Genomic DNA, 15,431 nt, shown 5'->3' with positions numbered 1-15,431 from the left:
TACGATGCTTCCCAAAGTCGAGGAAGTTTGAGACTCTACTATCGACTCACGGGGCATCCCGATCTTAGTCGAGGAATCGTGCGCAAGGTCAAGGGGCCTGGAAATGCACTATCGACCTGCGACGCTTCCCGAGGTCGAGGGAGTTTGAGACTCTACTATCGACTCATGGGGCATCCCGAACTTTGTCGAGGTTTTTAAGGGAGATCGAGACCGAGCTCGATAGTAGCGGAGCGAGGTGCTTCAGGCTTAACTGGAGCATCTGAGCTTGGTCGGGCATCCGAGCTTGATCGAGATTTCCTGGAAGTTATGAGTGTCCCCATATCAGGAGTATGAAGTAATTAATGAAGAACCGTAAGCAAATCATCACAAGTAGAGCAAGAATTGTATTCTTGTTTGTCGATGACCTCCGAAGGATTTATTGGTAGTACATCCAAAGGTTCTCGGAGTTCCAGCTTCGAGGGATAAAAGTTTCCTCAAGAGACTCCAATTTGTATGCTCCGGGCCGTTGGACTTGCACGATTCGGTAAGGTCCTTCCCAGTTTGGGGGCTAGTTTCTTCTGCTCGGTGGGCTGAGAAGCCTCAGCCCTCCTGAGGATGAGATCTCCTACTTTGAAGAGCTTGGCTTTTACTCTGGAGTTGTAGTACTGTGCTGTTTTCCGTTGATACCTCGCCATACGAACTCGGGCCGCCTTCTTGGTTTCCTCGATGAGGTCCAGGTTGCCCCTGAGTTGGGAGAAGTTGGAGGCTGCATTGTAGTGTTCCATTCTTGGTGAGGGGAGCCCGACTTCCAGAGGACTAACAGCTTCCGTTTCGTATGCCAGGTTGAAGGGGGTCTCGCCGGTGGGGAGTCGAAATATTGTTCTGTAGGCCCAGAGGACATTGTAGAGGTCTTCAACCCATTGCCCCTTGGACCGGTCGAGCCTGGCTTTGAGTCCCTGAAGGATGGTGCGATTCGTCACTTCGGTTTCTCCATTTGTTTGTGGATGGGCGACTGGGGTGTTGCGGTGATTGATGCCGAGCTCGGAGCAGAATTTTCTGAAACGGATGTTGTCAAACTGACGACCGTTATCAGATATAAGGATGCGGGGGAGTCCAAATCTACAGATGATCGACTTCCACACAAAATTCCGCATTTTTTGCTCGGTGATCCGGGCCACTGGTTTAGCTTCGACCCACTTGGTGTAGTCGTCGATGGAGACAACTAGAAATTTTCTCTACCTAGTTGCCAGGAAAAATGGCCCCAGGATATCGATTCCCCACTGGGCGAATGGCCAGAGGACACTGATCGAGGTCAGCGGGGCCGAAGGTCGGCGCTGGATATTTTGTGGGCCAAAAGTATCCTTGGCGTAAGATTTTATGAGCCAGTGCTCGGCCTCCCAGATGGTTTCCATAAATCTCTTCATGAACCTCCCGCATAGCGTAGTCCGCTTCAGACGGGCGGAGGCATCTGAGGAGAGGAGAGGTGAAGGATTTTCGGTAGAGCTTGCCTTCATATAATATGAATCAGGAGGCTAGACGTCTGATTCGGCGAGCTTTGATCTCATCATTGGGGAGGACTTCGCTTTGTAGATAGTTGACGAGCTCATCCATCCAGCTCAGCTCAATTTCAATGCAGAGGGCCGGCTCGGGCTCTTCTGTGCTGGGTGTTTGGAGATACTCGAGCACCGTCGCCTTGGGGAGCTCGCTCATGCGGGAGGTCGCCAATTTTGACAGTTGATCGGCCCTTAGGTTCTCCGATATGGGGATATGATGAATGTTGAAGGAGCTCATAGTAGAGGTGAGGTCTCGCACCTTTTGGAGATATTTCTGCATTGACGGCTTCTTTGCTTCAAAATCTCCCAGAACCTGGCTCACGACCAGTTGTGAGTCACTGAAGACCTTCAGGTCTTCCGCCTTCAGCTCCTTTGCCAACTTGAACCCGGCAATAAGCGCCTCGTATTATGCTTCATTGTTCGAGGCTGGAAATTCGAGGCGTACGGCCTGCTCAGCCATCACCCCGTCCGGGCTGGTGAGGATGAGACCTGCTCCGCTACCCCCCGAGGTTGAGGAGCCATCCACATATAGGACCCATGGCTGCCTCGGGGTTTCTTTTGTTGGCATGAGTGGGTGCTTGGGGTCGTCCGGCAAAGTGCACTCCACGATGAAATCGGCGAGCGTCTGGGTTTTGATGGTTGGCCTTGGACGATATTTGAGGTCGAATTCCTCGAGATCGACTGCCCACTTGGCAGTCCTTCCGGCACGGTCCGACCGCTGCAGAATTTGCTTCATAGGTTGGTCGGTCAGTATGGCCACAGTGTGGGCTTGGAAATAGGGTCGGAGCCTCCGAGCTGAGATGACCAGGGCAAAAGTTGTTTTCTCCAATTTGGAGTATCTTGTCTCAGCATCCTTCAGGACTCGGCTGGTGTAGTACACTGGTCTTTGGAGCTTATTCTCTTCTCGTACTAGGACTAAACTCACCGCAACCGGGGAGACAGCTAAGTACAAATAAAGGAGCTTGCCCTGCTGGGGTTTGGGGAGCAGCGGAGGAGAAGCGAGAAGGCGCCTAAGCTCTTCAAAAGCTTGCTGGCATTCCTCCGACCACAAGAAGTCCTTTGGTCGCTTGAGGATTTTGAAGAATGGGAGGCACCGCTCGGCCAACCTGGAGACGAATCTCCCCAGAGCCACGATCCGCCCGGTGAGCCGTTGTACCTTCTTGACTGTCTTTGGTGGCACCATCTCCTGCAGCGCCCGGATCTTCTCGGGATTAGCTTCGACTCTATGCTGGGTTACTATGAAGCCCAGAAACTTGCCCGAGGTGACTCCGAACGCACACTTCGCCGGATTAAGCTTCATTTGGTACTTCCTGAGCTTGGAGAATGTTTCATTGAGGTCGGCTACATGGTGCTCGGCTGTTCGGCTTTTCATCAGCATGTCATCCACATAGACCTCCATGTTTCGGCCTATCTGATTTTTAAAAATTCGGCTGACCAGTCTTTGGTATGTGGCTCCTGCATTCTTCAACCCGAACGGCATTACTTTGTAACAATAAGTGCCCTTGTCGGTGATGAAAGTCGTCTTCTCCTCATCTTCTGGCGCCATTCGGATTTGATTGTATCCCGAAAGGGCGTCCATAAAGGTCAGCAGCTGATGTCCCGAAGTGGAATCGACGAGCTGCTCGATGCTGGAAAGGAGAAAACTATCCTTCGGGCAGGCCTTGTTCAAGTCGGTGTAGTCCACGCACATACGTCATTTTCTATTGGCTTTTTTGACAAGGACCACATTGGCAAGCCAATCCGGATAGAAGATCTTCCGGATGAAGCCGGCCTCGAGGAGTTTGTCCACCTCCTCTGCCGCTGCTTGTTGTCGTTCCGGGGCAGAGCCTCGTTTTTTCTGTCGCACGGGTTTGCAGGTCGGCTTCACCTGGAGCCGGTGGACCACGACCTCAGGGTCGATTCCCAGCATGTCGGCGGGCGACCAGGCGAAGATGTCCAAGTTGGTCCGGAGGAACTTGAACAGGCGGTCCTTCTCGAGGAAACTCAGGCCGGAACCGACCTGCACGGTTAGCTCTGGGCAATTTTCTTGTAGAGGAATCGGAGTAAGAAGCTTACCAGGTTCCACCCGCTTCTTCCAATGGTCGTCCCGCACCTCCAAGGTTTCGATGGGCAGCGCCTGATTTGATGTTTGAGTTGGCGCTTTGGCAGCTTGCTCGCCATGTCTTGGTGCTTTAGCTTTAGCCGGTTGTTTTGCTTTATGGGTTGCCATATAGCACCACTTAGCTATCAGCTGGTCCCCACGAACTTCGCCTACTCCTTGGTCGGTGGAAAACCGTACGAGCAAGTGGTAGGTCGAGACCACGGCTCGGAGGGCATTTAGCCCTGGTCGTCCGAGAATGGCGTTGTAGGCCGAGGGCAGGCGGACCACAAGAAAGTCCGTCCTCACAGTACTTTCTTGGGGGGCGAGCCCGACCGTGACCAGGAGGCCAACCTCGTCCTCCACTGGGACTGAATCCTCGATAAATCCGACCAACGGAGCATTCATTCTCCGAAGCTGGTTCTCTATCATCCCCATTTTTGATAGGCGTCATAGTACAAGACGTTTGCCGAGCTTCCATTATCTACTAAGACATGTTTTACATCAAACTTATTTACAATCATAGAGATGACCACAGCGTCATCATGAGGAGTTTCGACTCCTTTTAAGTCCTCGTCCGAGAACGAGATAGCTTCAGAAGTCCGCGGGCGCTTCGGGGGAACCCCTTCCTCGGCGGAACCGGCTCGTCCTCGATCTGACGGGAAAAGGGAGACTTCGTGGTAAATTCAAAGTCACCCTCTCGCCTCGCCTTCTTGCTATGGAGCGCCTCAATCTGGCACTCAAGATTCTTGACCTTCCCGTCGAGCTCCCCGGCTTGGGGGATTGCCACAGTAGTCTGCTCTGGCTCGTGGCGGTCTGGGGCCGACTCAGCTTCTGAGAGCTGCGGCCTTCTGTCTAGGCTTCTCCCCGGCAGTTCTCTCCGGGGAGACACTCGTTCTTCATTATTAGCCCTGGAAGAGCCATGAAGATTCTAGCCCTGGGGGATCGGGCCATTCGGAGGAAGCACCGGCTGGATCTGGGCATGTGGAGGTAGCGTAGGTGGGGCTTCCTCACGCTGCAGGCTTTGGACGACGGCGGCCAAAGCCTGGACTTGCTGCACCAGGATGTTGAACTGTTCCGCCTGGACTTGGGGAACCAGATCAGCCGGAGATGGTGAGTTCTGGACAGAGTGCCCAGGACTTGATGGAAGACGCCGGGAAGCATTGGAGGCTCCTTTACTTCTTAGCTTCATGGCCACGACTCGGGCCCTTCCTCTAGTGCCAACTGTTGCTGGAAATTGGATCCGGGGGCGACCGTCGGCTGAGGAGGAGGAGCTCCGGTGCTTGAACGGCAAGGGGAGGTGGTCCAGCTGAGGAGGAGAAGCTCCGGCTGGTGGTGCGGCAGCGGACAACTCTCTTCAGGAGACCTGCAGGAAGCCGGTGGCCGGGGTTTCCGGCGCCGGCCCTCCAATGCTTAAGTCAGAGGGGGCTAATATGTAAGAGAAGAGAGAGGAGATATATTTTTTGGGTTTCAGAGTCCAACCCCCTCTCAGGTGGAGGGGTTTTTCTTTTATAGAGGGGTATTGTATTACCTGTGAAGTGACGGGCAAATGGTTCTTTTTTGTTATAATTGAACACGATCGTGGGCATTAATACAGTGTCGTGGAAGATCAGACCGGAGTCAGTGAATTATCGTGGCTGATTGGACGTGGCGGGGTGGTTCAACTGCCTGCCGTGGAGAGCTTGAGATCCGTAGATAACGCGCATTGATTGTTGAATGAACCGGAGATCAGCAAAGGCCATACGCTTTAATGGTTGAGTGAACCGGAGGCCTGCAGAGGCCATACGCATTAATTGTCGACGGCAGTAGCAGGGTATGGTTTCTGATTGAGCCATGGGTAGGGGTGACGGTGAGTGGTGAGGTCAGGTTTCTGAAGCAAGGCTCCCAAAGGAGGTTAGGTCGAGGTCGAACTTCGGGCGGGGCATCTCAGAGCCAGCCTCTGGTCGGGCGTTGAGCTAGGCTAGTACAGGTTGGGCGCCTTCAGGTCGGGCACTCGCTGGTCGTCCGCCTTTTGGTCGGGCGCCTTTAGGTCGGGCGCCCGCTGGTCGGGCGCCTCGCTGGTCGGACACCCGCTTTTTGGTCGTTCCGAAATAACTTGGTTTTTCCCCCAACATGAGGAAACACAAAGTTGGGTTTTAGATGATTTTCATTTTAATTCATAATTTCTTTCTACATCTATGCCTGTTAGATCTTTTCTGATTAATCGAGCCATTCTATATGCCGGATTTCACTTATGGAGGATAGCAAATGTTGGAGAAAAACGTAGAATGCTGCTCCACTAGTACAAGTGGAGACAGAGCTTTGACACTTCCATTGCATCTACGAGCTGAAGCACTTTTGACATGCCAGAATACCAATCATTGCTGAAATTTAAAGATGACCAATAGCTTCAGAGGAGAGTGTGTGTGTTTCTGCACTAATAGTGGATTTTAAATAAATGATATTATATTATAATGGCAGTACATAACAAAAATGAAGACTGTTATTTATCATTTTCACTAGTCATTCAATAAAACAATATATTTCGAAATTGAAATTTTTAAACTTGTCCATTATTAACATTATTTTCATTAGGATTTTTTGAGTGTATACCTTCCTAAATATGAAAATTATATGAATACTCTCGCAAATTTACTATTTATATGTATATCTTCATAAAATACTTGTTTTGCATGTATATCTTTTTTTTTTGGGGGGGGGGCATATTTACCCATGCTACCTAACACCATTAGGAAATGAGTGGTTTAAAAGTGAAATAATTGAAATACCTTATGTACAAAAAGATAAAAATATAATAGCATATATAGAAATGGCAACTTTGCGAGGGTATTTATGAAATTTTACATATTTAGGAGAGAATATACTTTAAAAACCAATTAAAAATGATCAAATTCGGCTCAAACTTGTCAAGTCTTTTATATTGAATGAACAAGTCAAAAAAGACCAAGTCATATTGTTTTTTAAAATCCAAGATTTTAACTCGATCAAGTTGGAATGTTGGATCACCATTTTGGTAATGCTATCTTACATTGATTTTGATGTAATAATCATTAGTAAGTCTATGATAGTTATAATTCTTTATTATTTTTAGAAGATTAAAGCATATTAAATTTAAATTAATTATAGATGTTTAGATCAGTAAAATATTTTTAGTGATTTATAAATGGTGAATTGTTCGTTTATTGATGTAAGAATTTTATCAAGGCATCATGATTTATTCCATAAGATGTCACCCTTAATTGAAGAGGATGATTAAAAAAGATCAGTATTATCATGCTGCATATTTTATGTTGACATCAATTATTATGAAATAAATCATGATGCACTAAAGGAAAGAAATTCATTACCGACTATAACTTTCTAAAAGCATCGAAGAACAATGATGCTTATAAGCATTGTTAACTAAGGCTGCAAATGAGTCGAATTGACTCGGGACCCAACCCGACCCGACCTGCTTAGACCCGATCCGACCCGACCTGTTTTGGAGGACTGTAGAGCCGAGTTGGGTCCTAAAATTGAACCCATTCAATTTTCTAGGTTGGATTGGGTTTACTGAAATCAGACCCGATCCAACCAGACCAAAATCTATAAAATTATTTGGGCCTGCGGGCCGCAACCCAAAAGGGGGCAAACAAGTTTTAAAGCCATGCTGGGTTGACTCGAACCGGATCCTAACTGGATCCGAATTTTTTGGGTTGCATCCACTCCGACCCAATTCGAATGATGGGTTAAAAATTATAGTGGTGAACCCGACCTAACCCGACCCAATCTTCTATTGAGTGGGTCTGAGTCCAAAATTAAGACCCAAATAAGAAACTGAGTTGGGTCGGGATCACTCATAACCCGACCCAACGTGATCCATTTGCACCCCTATTCTACCAAATCCAGAAGATGAAGCTACTGAGATCGAAAACATGAGGTTCGACGGGCCACCCGAGAATGCATCCTCTTCCGGGGAGTCATCTTCTTCTTGCCCTTGGCTTTAACCGCTTGCTCCGACGGATTCGTAGGGTTGGTGTGGTCGCGAAGATTTGAAAATCTCCCATACTTGGAGACGGGTTACACACGCTTCGATGTTTCGTCTGCGCCTTACCGCCTTAAGATAGAAAGAGCCAGTGCCATCCCCGCTTCCTCCTTTTCGGCCTAATCCGCTATCTTATTTGCTTCTGTTTTAGGCATCTAGATAAGAAATGTCAGTCCCTTGTCCGATTCTGTTCAAACCCTAGTTTAATATCTATCCAAACCTCCCTCACAGTTGGCTTGAACAGGAAGTTGGGTATTGAGATGCTCGCTTGACCGGAACCCCAACAGTTTTTTATTACCCCCGATGGATTTTCCACCATTTTCTTGTGTCGAATAGAAGATTAGGAAGACTAGTAATCCCTCCTAACAATATTTGTTTCTTTCATTTTTCCCATCCTTCCCTTGTATTCTTTTCCTTTATATTTGTATGCCTATAGTCTATTACTAGGAATGGGATACACGTAATGAATTCCAGACATCCCACAAACAAAACAAAAATAGTATAAACAAAAAGGTTTACAGTATTTTTTGATCATACATAAGTATCGAGCGACAATAATTTGTTGCTTTTTACCAACTTAATGTTAAGGAATTTCTATATTCTTTTAATTTTTATTTAAATTTTTTGACCTTTCCATCATAAGTGTCGGGATCGATTTTTACCGGATGATGCTTTTAAGCACCGTTGGGTCAAAAATTATCATCCTATTAATGCTCTTGCCTAATTACTCTCACCCCTTTTTCCAGCCCCTATCAAACTCGTGCTCTTGCAGATCATGTGACCAGCTCTGCCTCCTCCTCCTTCTCCCGACCTATTCACTGTTCCCCTCTAGTGAAAGCCCCATTAATGGAGGTAACCACCGAAGAGCGAGGGTAGTGGAACCTTCCGATAGTTCTTCTCCTTCACCCTCCCAGTTCTCTTTCATGACCCCCTCACTGCAAAATTCTGCCTTCAAAGCCTTTGGAATCTTTGCTCCTCGGTGATGCCTTCCTCGCCTCCCATGCTGGCTTATCCAGGCCCTCTGTTCTAGCCTCGCCCCTTCGATGCCTAGCTTCTTGTCTACCTCCCCGTGTTGGAAACTCCAGCATTGGCTTCAACCACATCAACATCTCAATGAATGCCATCACCAAAGGATCTTAGTATCACCACCAAGGTGGTAGCACGGTTAGAACGGGCTAAGATTCCACCAGAGTGGCCCAGGTTCGAAACGCGCGGATGTCGAGTAAATGCGGAGACCGGATACCCTCCGCTTGATTTGTCCGGTGGCGTTGCCATCTGGTCTGCCGGTACTTAGGTGGTGCTGGTATGATGTATTCATACGTGGAAGGGGCTGCCACGTTGGTGGGGCTCTCCCGCGGGTGGGAAGGGTATGAGTAAAAACTTATCTACCCGTATCAAACATTTTCCAGTGAGAAGAGGGCTCAGTGGGGGTTGCTACACGGGTGAGGACCTCACCCCCCTCTTTTCTTTTCTTAAGCAGCAGCAAAAAAAAAAAGAGGGTTCTCAATATCTAATCAGTGTGTGCGACATGAGGTTTGGCTGATTAGGGGACCATCCACTTGGTTGAAAGGTCACTTCTCATAGCTTAATTGATTCTTGACTGCTATTTATCATTTTTTCAAAAAGTTCTATTAATGTTGATTCTACTAAAAACTGCTATTGGGTATGATAGAAATGCTATAAAAATCATAGGTCTGCTATTGCGTATTAAAATTGCTCCTTGGTGATTGTCGGTCACTTCATTCACTTTGATATATTTTTTAAGTTCTTTTTTTCTGCTTTCAAATTTCAGGTAGCATGATTTCATATGCTTGTTTCATGAAATTGCTTGTATGGGGATGTGAAAAAAGAAATTTTAAAAAAACATGCCACTGCAAATTATTTTAACTTTTGAATGTCCTTTTGTTCTGGTCTTAGTGGATACTTCAAAAAAAATAAAGTTGAATGCGCATATTCTCTTTCTTTTTTGACATGAAATGCATACACATGTAGCATGCCATGTATTCAAATGATAAAATCTACTTACAAGCCAGGGGCAAAATACCATTCCCCTAAAACAAAAAGGAGTGGACCTTTCCTATAGAACTTCCTCATGAAAATTGTTTCAATGATCTTCAGAAAAGAAAAAAGAATAATTTCGACACTTGGTCAGAAAGCAATCTGGAGTCTCATTCACATAGCTTAGTAGGGTGTGAAAATGGGTTGGCTAGCATTTTGAGCTGACATGCAGGCTCTAAAAAAACTTTGAAGACCTAGACAGATACGATTGTTTGAAACTTCTAAATCTATAGTCATTTTTTGTAGTTCCAAAATAATCTGACATGAATTGACCTATACATATTGATATATAACATATTGGATACATTACATATTTAAATATTGATATATTGCAATATCCATATTTACATAATATTACTCAAGCTAATTGATATTATGTCATAAGCCAAGTAAATTGCAATGCCAAGCTTGGTCAAGCTAGAGCCAAGGTTTTATCGTGGTTCTCATAAGATACAAATGAGCCTGAACAACTACAATTGTAACCTTTTAGACGAATAAATTTTTTAATTTGTTCAAATAAATTTTATGTTGCAAGCTATTTTTTCTATCCATTTTTGTGGTCCATCGAGCTACAGTTGAGCTTCTTTCATTCATTCGAGCAGTTTGACAGGATGTTCGTTGCCCACTTTATGAGCAGTAACAGGCAAAAAAAAGTTATGACACCCTCTTTGCCATCAAGCATAGGGAGGACAAGTCCCTATAGGACTACATTAGTCGCTTTAATGTGGCAACGTTGGAAGTTCGTGATCTCAATCACTCGGTCATTATGTCTGCCATGAGGAGTGGACTAAAGACATCTTTGGTTCCTTTTCTCCTTAGAAAAGAGGTTTCTAAGATACTACGCCGAGCCCTACAAAGGTAGACAAATACATTAACACCGAGGAGGCCATGATAGCTTGACGCAAATCAGCCAAGTGTAAACCCTACAAAAAGTAACAAGCAGGTTTGGGACGATCTAAAAGAGCATGGTAAGAAGTTGAAGGGGAATGAAGAAGGTCCCCGCTGACCGAGGAGTCCTCCCCAAAGGTTTGAGAGGTATATTTCTCTCAATACCTTCCAAGGATAAATCCTCATGGAGATTCATAATCGAAGTTATGTGAAGTGGCCCAAAAGATGAAGGTAGTGGTTTCCAAGGACATGACCTAATTCTACCAGTTCCACCATGACTACGGGCATGATACTAAGGACTACATATAACTAAAGAACAAGATTGAGGCCCTCATTCAGCGAGGCTACCTCAGTGCGTACATCTACGACCCTTAGGATTGAGCAGACACTGGTCGGGAGATGCCCACCCTCGAGGTGTACATCTACAGCCAACTGATCGTGGGATCATCAACAATCGTTGGTAGAATAGCTGTTGGTGGCACAAGCTCGTTCGCCCAAAGAGCCTATGCAAGAGTTGCCTAGACCGGAAGCTCAGTATTAAAGAGGCGGAAGATGGATGAAGTTATTTTCTTCTTAGACTCTGATGTGGAGGGTGTTCAGACCTCCCACGATGACGCTGTTGTAGTTTTCCTTACTATAGTAAATTATGATGTAAAACAAATTCTAGTAGATAATGGAAGCTTAATAGATGTGTTACTTGCTTTTTGTAGAATAAACCTACCAGCTAATCGACCGAGGAAGATTAGTTCTCCTTTGGTCAGATTTTTCGGAGATCCAATTTTAGTGGAAGGTGTTATCACCCTTCCCATTATAGCAGGATAGGCCTCGAGACAAACCATGATAATGCCAGACTTCTTGATCGTTAAGGTTTCGTTGGCTTACAACACCATCTTGCGGCAGCTAGACTTGAATGCTTTGCGTGTCGTGGTCTCCGCCTACCACCTATTGATGAAGTTCCAAACCAAAAATGGTGTATGAGAATTCTAAGGAGACCAAGCGCTTACATGGTAGTGTTACGTTACCATGCTCAGAGAAAAAAAAGCAAAGGAGATGATGCATATCGAAGGCTTCGACACTCGAAATAAGCAAGGAAAACAACATGGGGAGCCATCCAAAGAACTCCTTTTGGTTCCTTTTGATGAAGCAAAGCCAAGTCCCACGGTGTAGGTTGGAGCCCATCTCGACGACACTACTAGGTCCGGCTCGTGGAGTTCCTCTAGGCCAGTGCTAACATCTTTGCTTACTCGGCCTTTGACATGCTAAGCATAAGTCTAGACGTCATCATCCATAGGTTGAGTGTGGACCCGACCCACCGGCCTATTTGACAGAATGAAGGGAGCTTCACCCTTGAGAGACAAAAGACCATTGATGAAGGGGTTGACAAGCTTCTTTGTGCAGATTTTATCCATGAGGTTGACTATCTCAATTGGTTGGCCAATGTTGTCTTAGTTAGGAAAGACAATAGGAAGTGGCAGGCGTGCATCGACTTCACCAACCTTAATAAGTCTTGTTCGAAGGATAGTTTTCTATTGTTGAGAATAAACCAGCTAGTCGATGCCACATCAAGAAACTAGATGCTGAGTTTTATGGATGCCTTTTTGAGCTATAATCAATTCAAGATGGCACCTAAAGATGAGGAGAAGGCCTCATTTATTGTGGACAAAGGGCTCTATTGTTACAAAGTTTTTTCCTTTGAACTAAACAATGCGGGAGCCACTTACCAGCACTTGGTCAACAAGATATTCAAGGACCAGATCAGCTGTAACATGGAAGTCTATGTTGATGATATGTTGGTAAAAAGTCGACAAGCCGAGCAACATATAGCTAACTTACAAGACTTTCTAGATCCTAAGAAAATATCACATAAAGCTCAACCTGAGTAAGAGTGCGCATTTGAGGTTTTCTTGGGAAAGTTACTTGGATTCATGGTGACTTAGCTTGGGAATGATGTGAATCTTGAAAAGTTCCGAGCTATGGTAGAAATGGATCCCCAAAAGACTAAGAAGGAGATTTAACGCCTCTTAGGACGTATCACGGCATTGAGCAAATTTATGGTGAGATAACAGAAAACAACCTATTTTTGTTCAAGTTTATAAGACGGCCTAAGAACTTCTTGAGGATGATAGTGTTATTTTGATGATTAACAAGCAATAATCAAGAGTATGTTACAAGTTAATTCGATACTTCATTTATAAGTCTGTTACTCTCAGTATATTTGTATAAATGCATTTCATTGTTTATTTGGATGAATCTAACCTTGAGTTGCAGCAAAGTGTGGATTGAGTCGACCCCAAGGTTGATTGGGTCGACCCCGGCACATCAAAAAGCATTTGGCATACTTCTGCAAAAATGGCACAGATGAACAGTAAGTTGGGTCGACCCAAGGAAAGCATGAGTCGACCCAAACCTCAAGCCTCTCAAAGACTCAGAAAAATGGTTCCCTGAAAATACTGAGAGGGTCGACCCAAGATGAAGTTGAGTCGACCCAAGCTTGAGTCGACCCAAACAGTGAGAGGGTCGACCCAAAGACATGTTGGGAACCCGCCCATGCCGCTGATATTTCAAAAATTTTTCAGATGGCAGCGGAATCGGCATGCACGGGTTCGACGTTCATCGCATGAACGTTGTTTCGAGACCTTTCGTAATTAGGTAAGAATTAAAACTTTTAAAACTAATAGGAAGATCAAATCTTCACCTTGCGCGGGTAGATGATCACCGCAAATCTGAATTCGTGGTATTGGAAGAGGGTTCGCTTGAAGCCGTTCAAACGTCCGGCCTCTACGGGTATCCACACGAAGCAGGATCCGATCCAAGCTCTCTATCTCACCGGGGTACTAGCTCCCTTGCAGAGATAGCTTTGATGGCTGATGTCCTCTCTTTCAATCAACTCTTGATTGCACTTGAGAGGAGGAAGAAGAAGGATGAAGAAGAGGAAGAAGATCAAATCCCTTCGCAGCCTTCTTCTCTTCACACGCGTTGAAGCCAAGGAAGAAGACCAAGAGGAGGGAGAGGCCTCCTCTTCTTTTCCCTTTGCTAATGGCGGCTGAACCAAAGGAGGAGCAAGAGGGGGGCGTACGGCAGCAAGGAAGAAGCCTTCTCTTCTATTCGGTCAGCCCCCATGAAGCCCTCTTTAAATAACAAGTGGAGCTCCTAACTTTTAGGAGCTCCCTTGAAATAATTCCAAGAGGGGCGCCGGCCCCTCTTGTTGCCGCACCAAGCAATATGAAAGGAGGAGGGGCGTGTGCCCCTCCTTCATGGTTGCCCTAATCCTCATTAGGTAAGGATTTGGATGCCCTAATATGGTTAAGTCCTAATCCAATTAGGCTTAACCAAATTGGGTTCAATCTATGCTAGTCCTAATCCAATTAGGACTTGAATGAATCATGACTCAATTGAACTCTTCAATCCTAATCCAATTAGGAGTCATGTTGATTCATTAGATTAATAATTAATTTAGACTTAAGGAATCCTAATCCAATTAGGATGTATTTTAATTTTAGTCCTAATCCAATTAGGACTCTATTTGAATCCGAAGTCCTAATCCAATTAGGATTTCTAGGAATCCTACTCCAAGTAGGAATCCAATTTTAATTCAAAATTCCTAATCTCATTAGGATTGTAGGAATCCTATTCCAAATAGGAATTCCAGTCCTACTCCAACTAGGATTCCCAGTCCTAATCCAATTAGGACTCTAGGAATCCTACCCGAAGTAGGATTCTTGTTTCAAGTCCAATTAATTAATTCCTTTTTCCTTCTTCAACTTTTTATCAATCAAATTGATTTCTTGTGATTCCTAATCACGATTTCAACCATCGGATCGGTCAATACTTCTAGTGTGTGTGACCCCATAGGTTCTATTCTGACTGGTAGTGAGATATATTGTGATCTCTATCACTATATCATTGAAAACTCCTTTCAATGGGTTGGAACGATTCCAACTCAACTCATTAGGGTTTATCGATCATCAAGATAATCCCTATGAGTCCCACCATCCACCAGTGACACCTAGCAGCATGTAGTGGCTACCCAGCAGAATGGAATGATGAACCTCTAGGTGCAGTTAACGTGTGATACAGTCCTACTATCGTGGATCCCTACAGGACGGAGGTCATGGACAACTCGTCAAACCCCATCGTCTGTCATATGTCAAGATTTATTCGACTTGAGTTCGATAGTGGAAAACTCTTTCTCCACTTTACTGCCCTGGCCAAGGTCTTAGAACTCAGTCTAACAAATCACATAGGATCACTCCTCTTCTATCAAGGTCGATAGATTTCTTGTAGGTGCATACCCTACTCCTACAGTGAACCTACTGCAGCCAATCTACACTGCATGGACCCATATGGCTAGAGACCATGTATGTGTGCAGTCAAACTACAATAACCTCACTGTGAGTAGCCGAAGCACCGCAGGTCAAAGGACCAGTCACACTACTGCAACATCAAGCAAGTCACTGACGAGTGGATAGACATCCAAGTGACTTCTTGTCTTGGTCACGCTCAGTACCCTTGTTCTTAACAAGCACCTGCACTATCACTTCAGTGTCCCTACACTGTGGACTCAAGTCTCGTCCATCCAGAAGGAGAGTGATCTGTGCACTGATCGGATCGATCACCGTCCTCGTGATGATCCATTGATCAGGAGCATTTAGAAATTAATCACCAATGATACATGGCTCAAATTCTCAACTCTTGAGAATATGTATCATCATCTTATTAATTTCTTGGACGATTCATAGACACATAAACAATATGAATGAAAAAGATGCCTTTTATTTATTCAATAATAAATAGTCAAGTACAAAATTATGTCCCTAGAATCAAACAATGTGTCAGCCAAATTGGCTTCTAG

General features: G+C 45.3%; 1 protein-coding gene across 1 annotated transcript; it reads right to left on the bottom strand.

Annotated features, from left to right (window-relative positions):
• Positions 1 to 473: 473 nt before the first annotated feature.
• On the bottom strand, positions 474 to 1,133 carry LOC120108379 (uncharacterized protein K02A2.6-like). Its single transcript, XM_039121963.1, has one exon. It carries the CDS (start codon positions 1,131 to 1,133, stop codon positions 474 to 476), a length of 660 nt encoding a protein of 219 aa, XP_038977891.1.
• Positions 1,134 to 15,431: the final 14,298 nt, after the last annotated feature.

The sequence above is a fragment of the Phoenix dactylifera genome, unplaced genomic scaffold (genome assembly GCF_009389715.1).
Source record: "Phoenix dactylifera cultivar Barhee BC4 unplaced genomic scaffold, palm_55x_up_171113_PBpolish2nd_filt_p 001303F, whole genome shotgun sequence".
Classification (NCBI taxonomy): Eukaryota; Viridiplantae; Streptophyta; class Magnoliopsida; order Arecales; family Arecaceae; genus Phoenix; species Phoenix dactylifera.
Note: the sequence above shows the minus strand (reverse complement) of the source record. Positions and strands in the feature narration are given on the sequence as shown.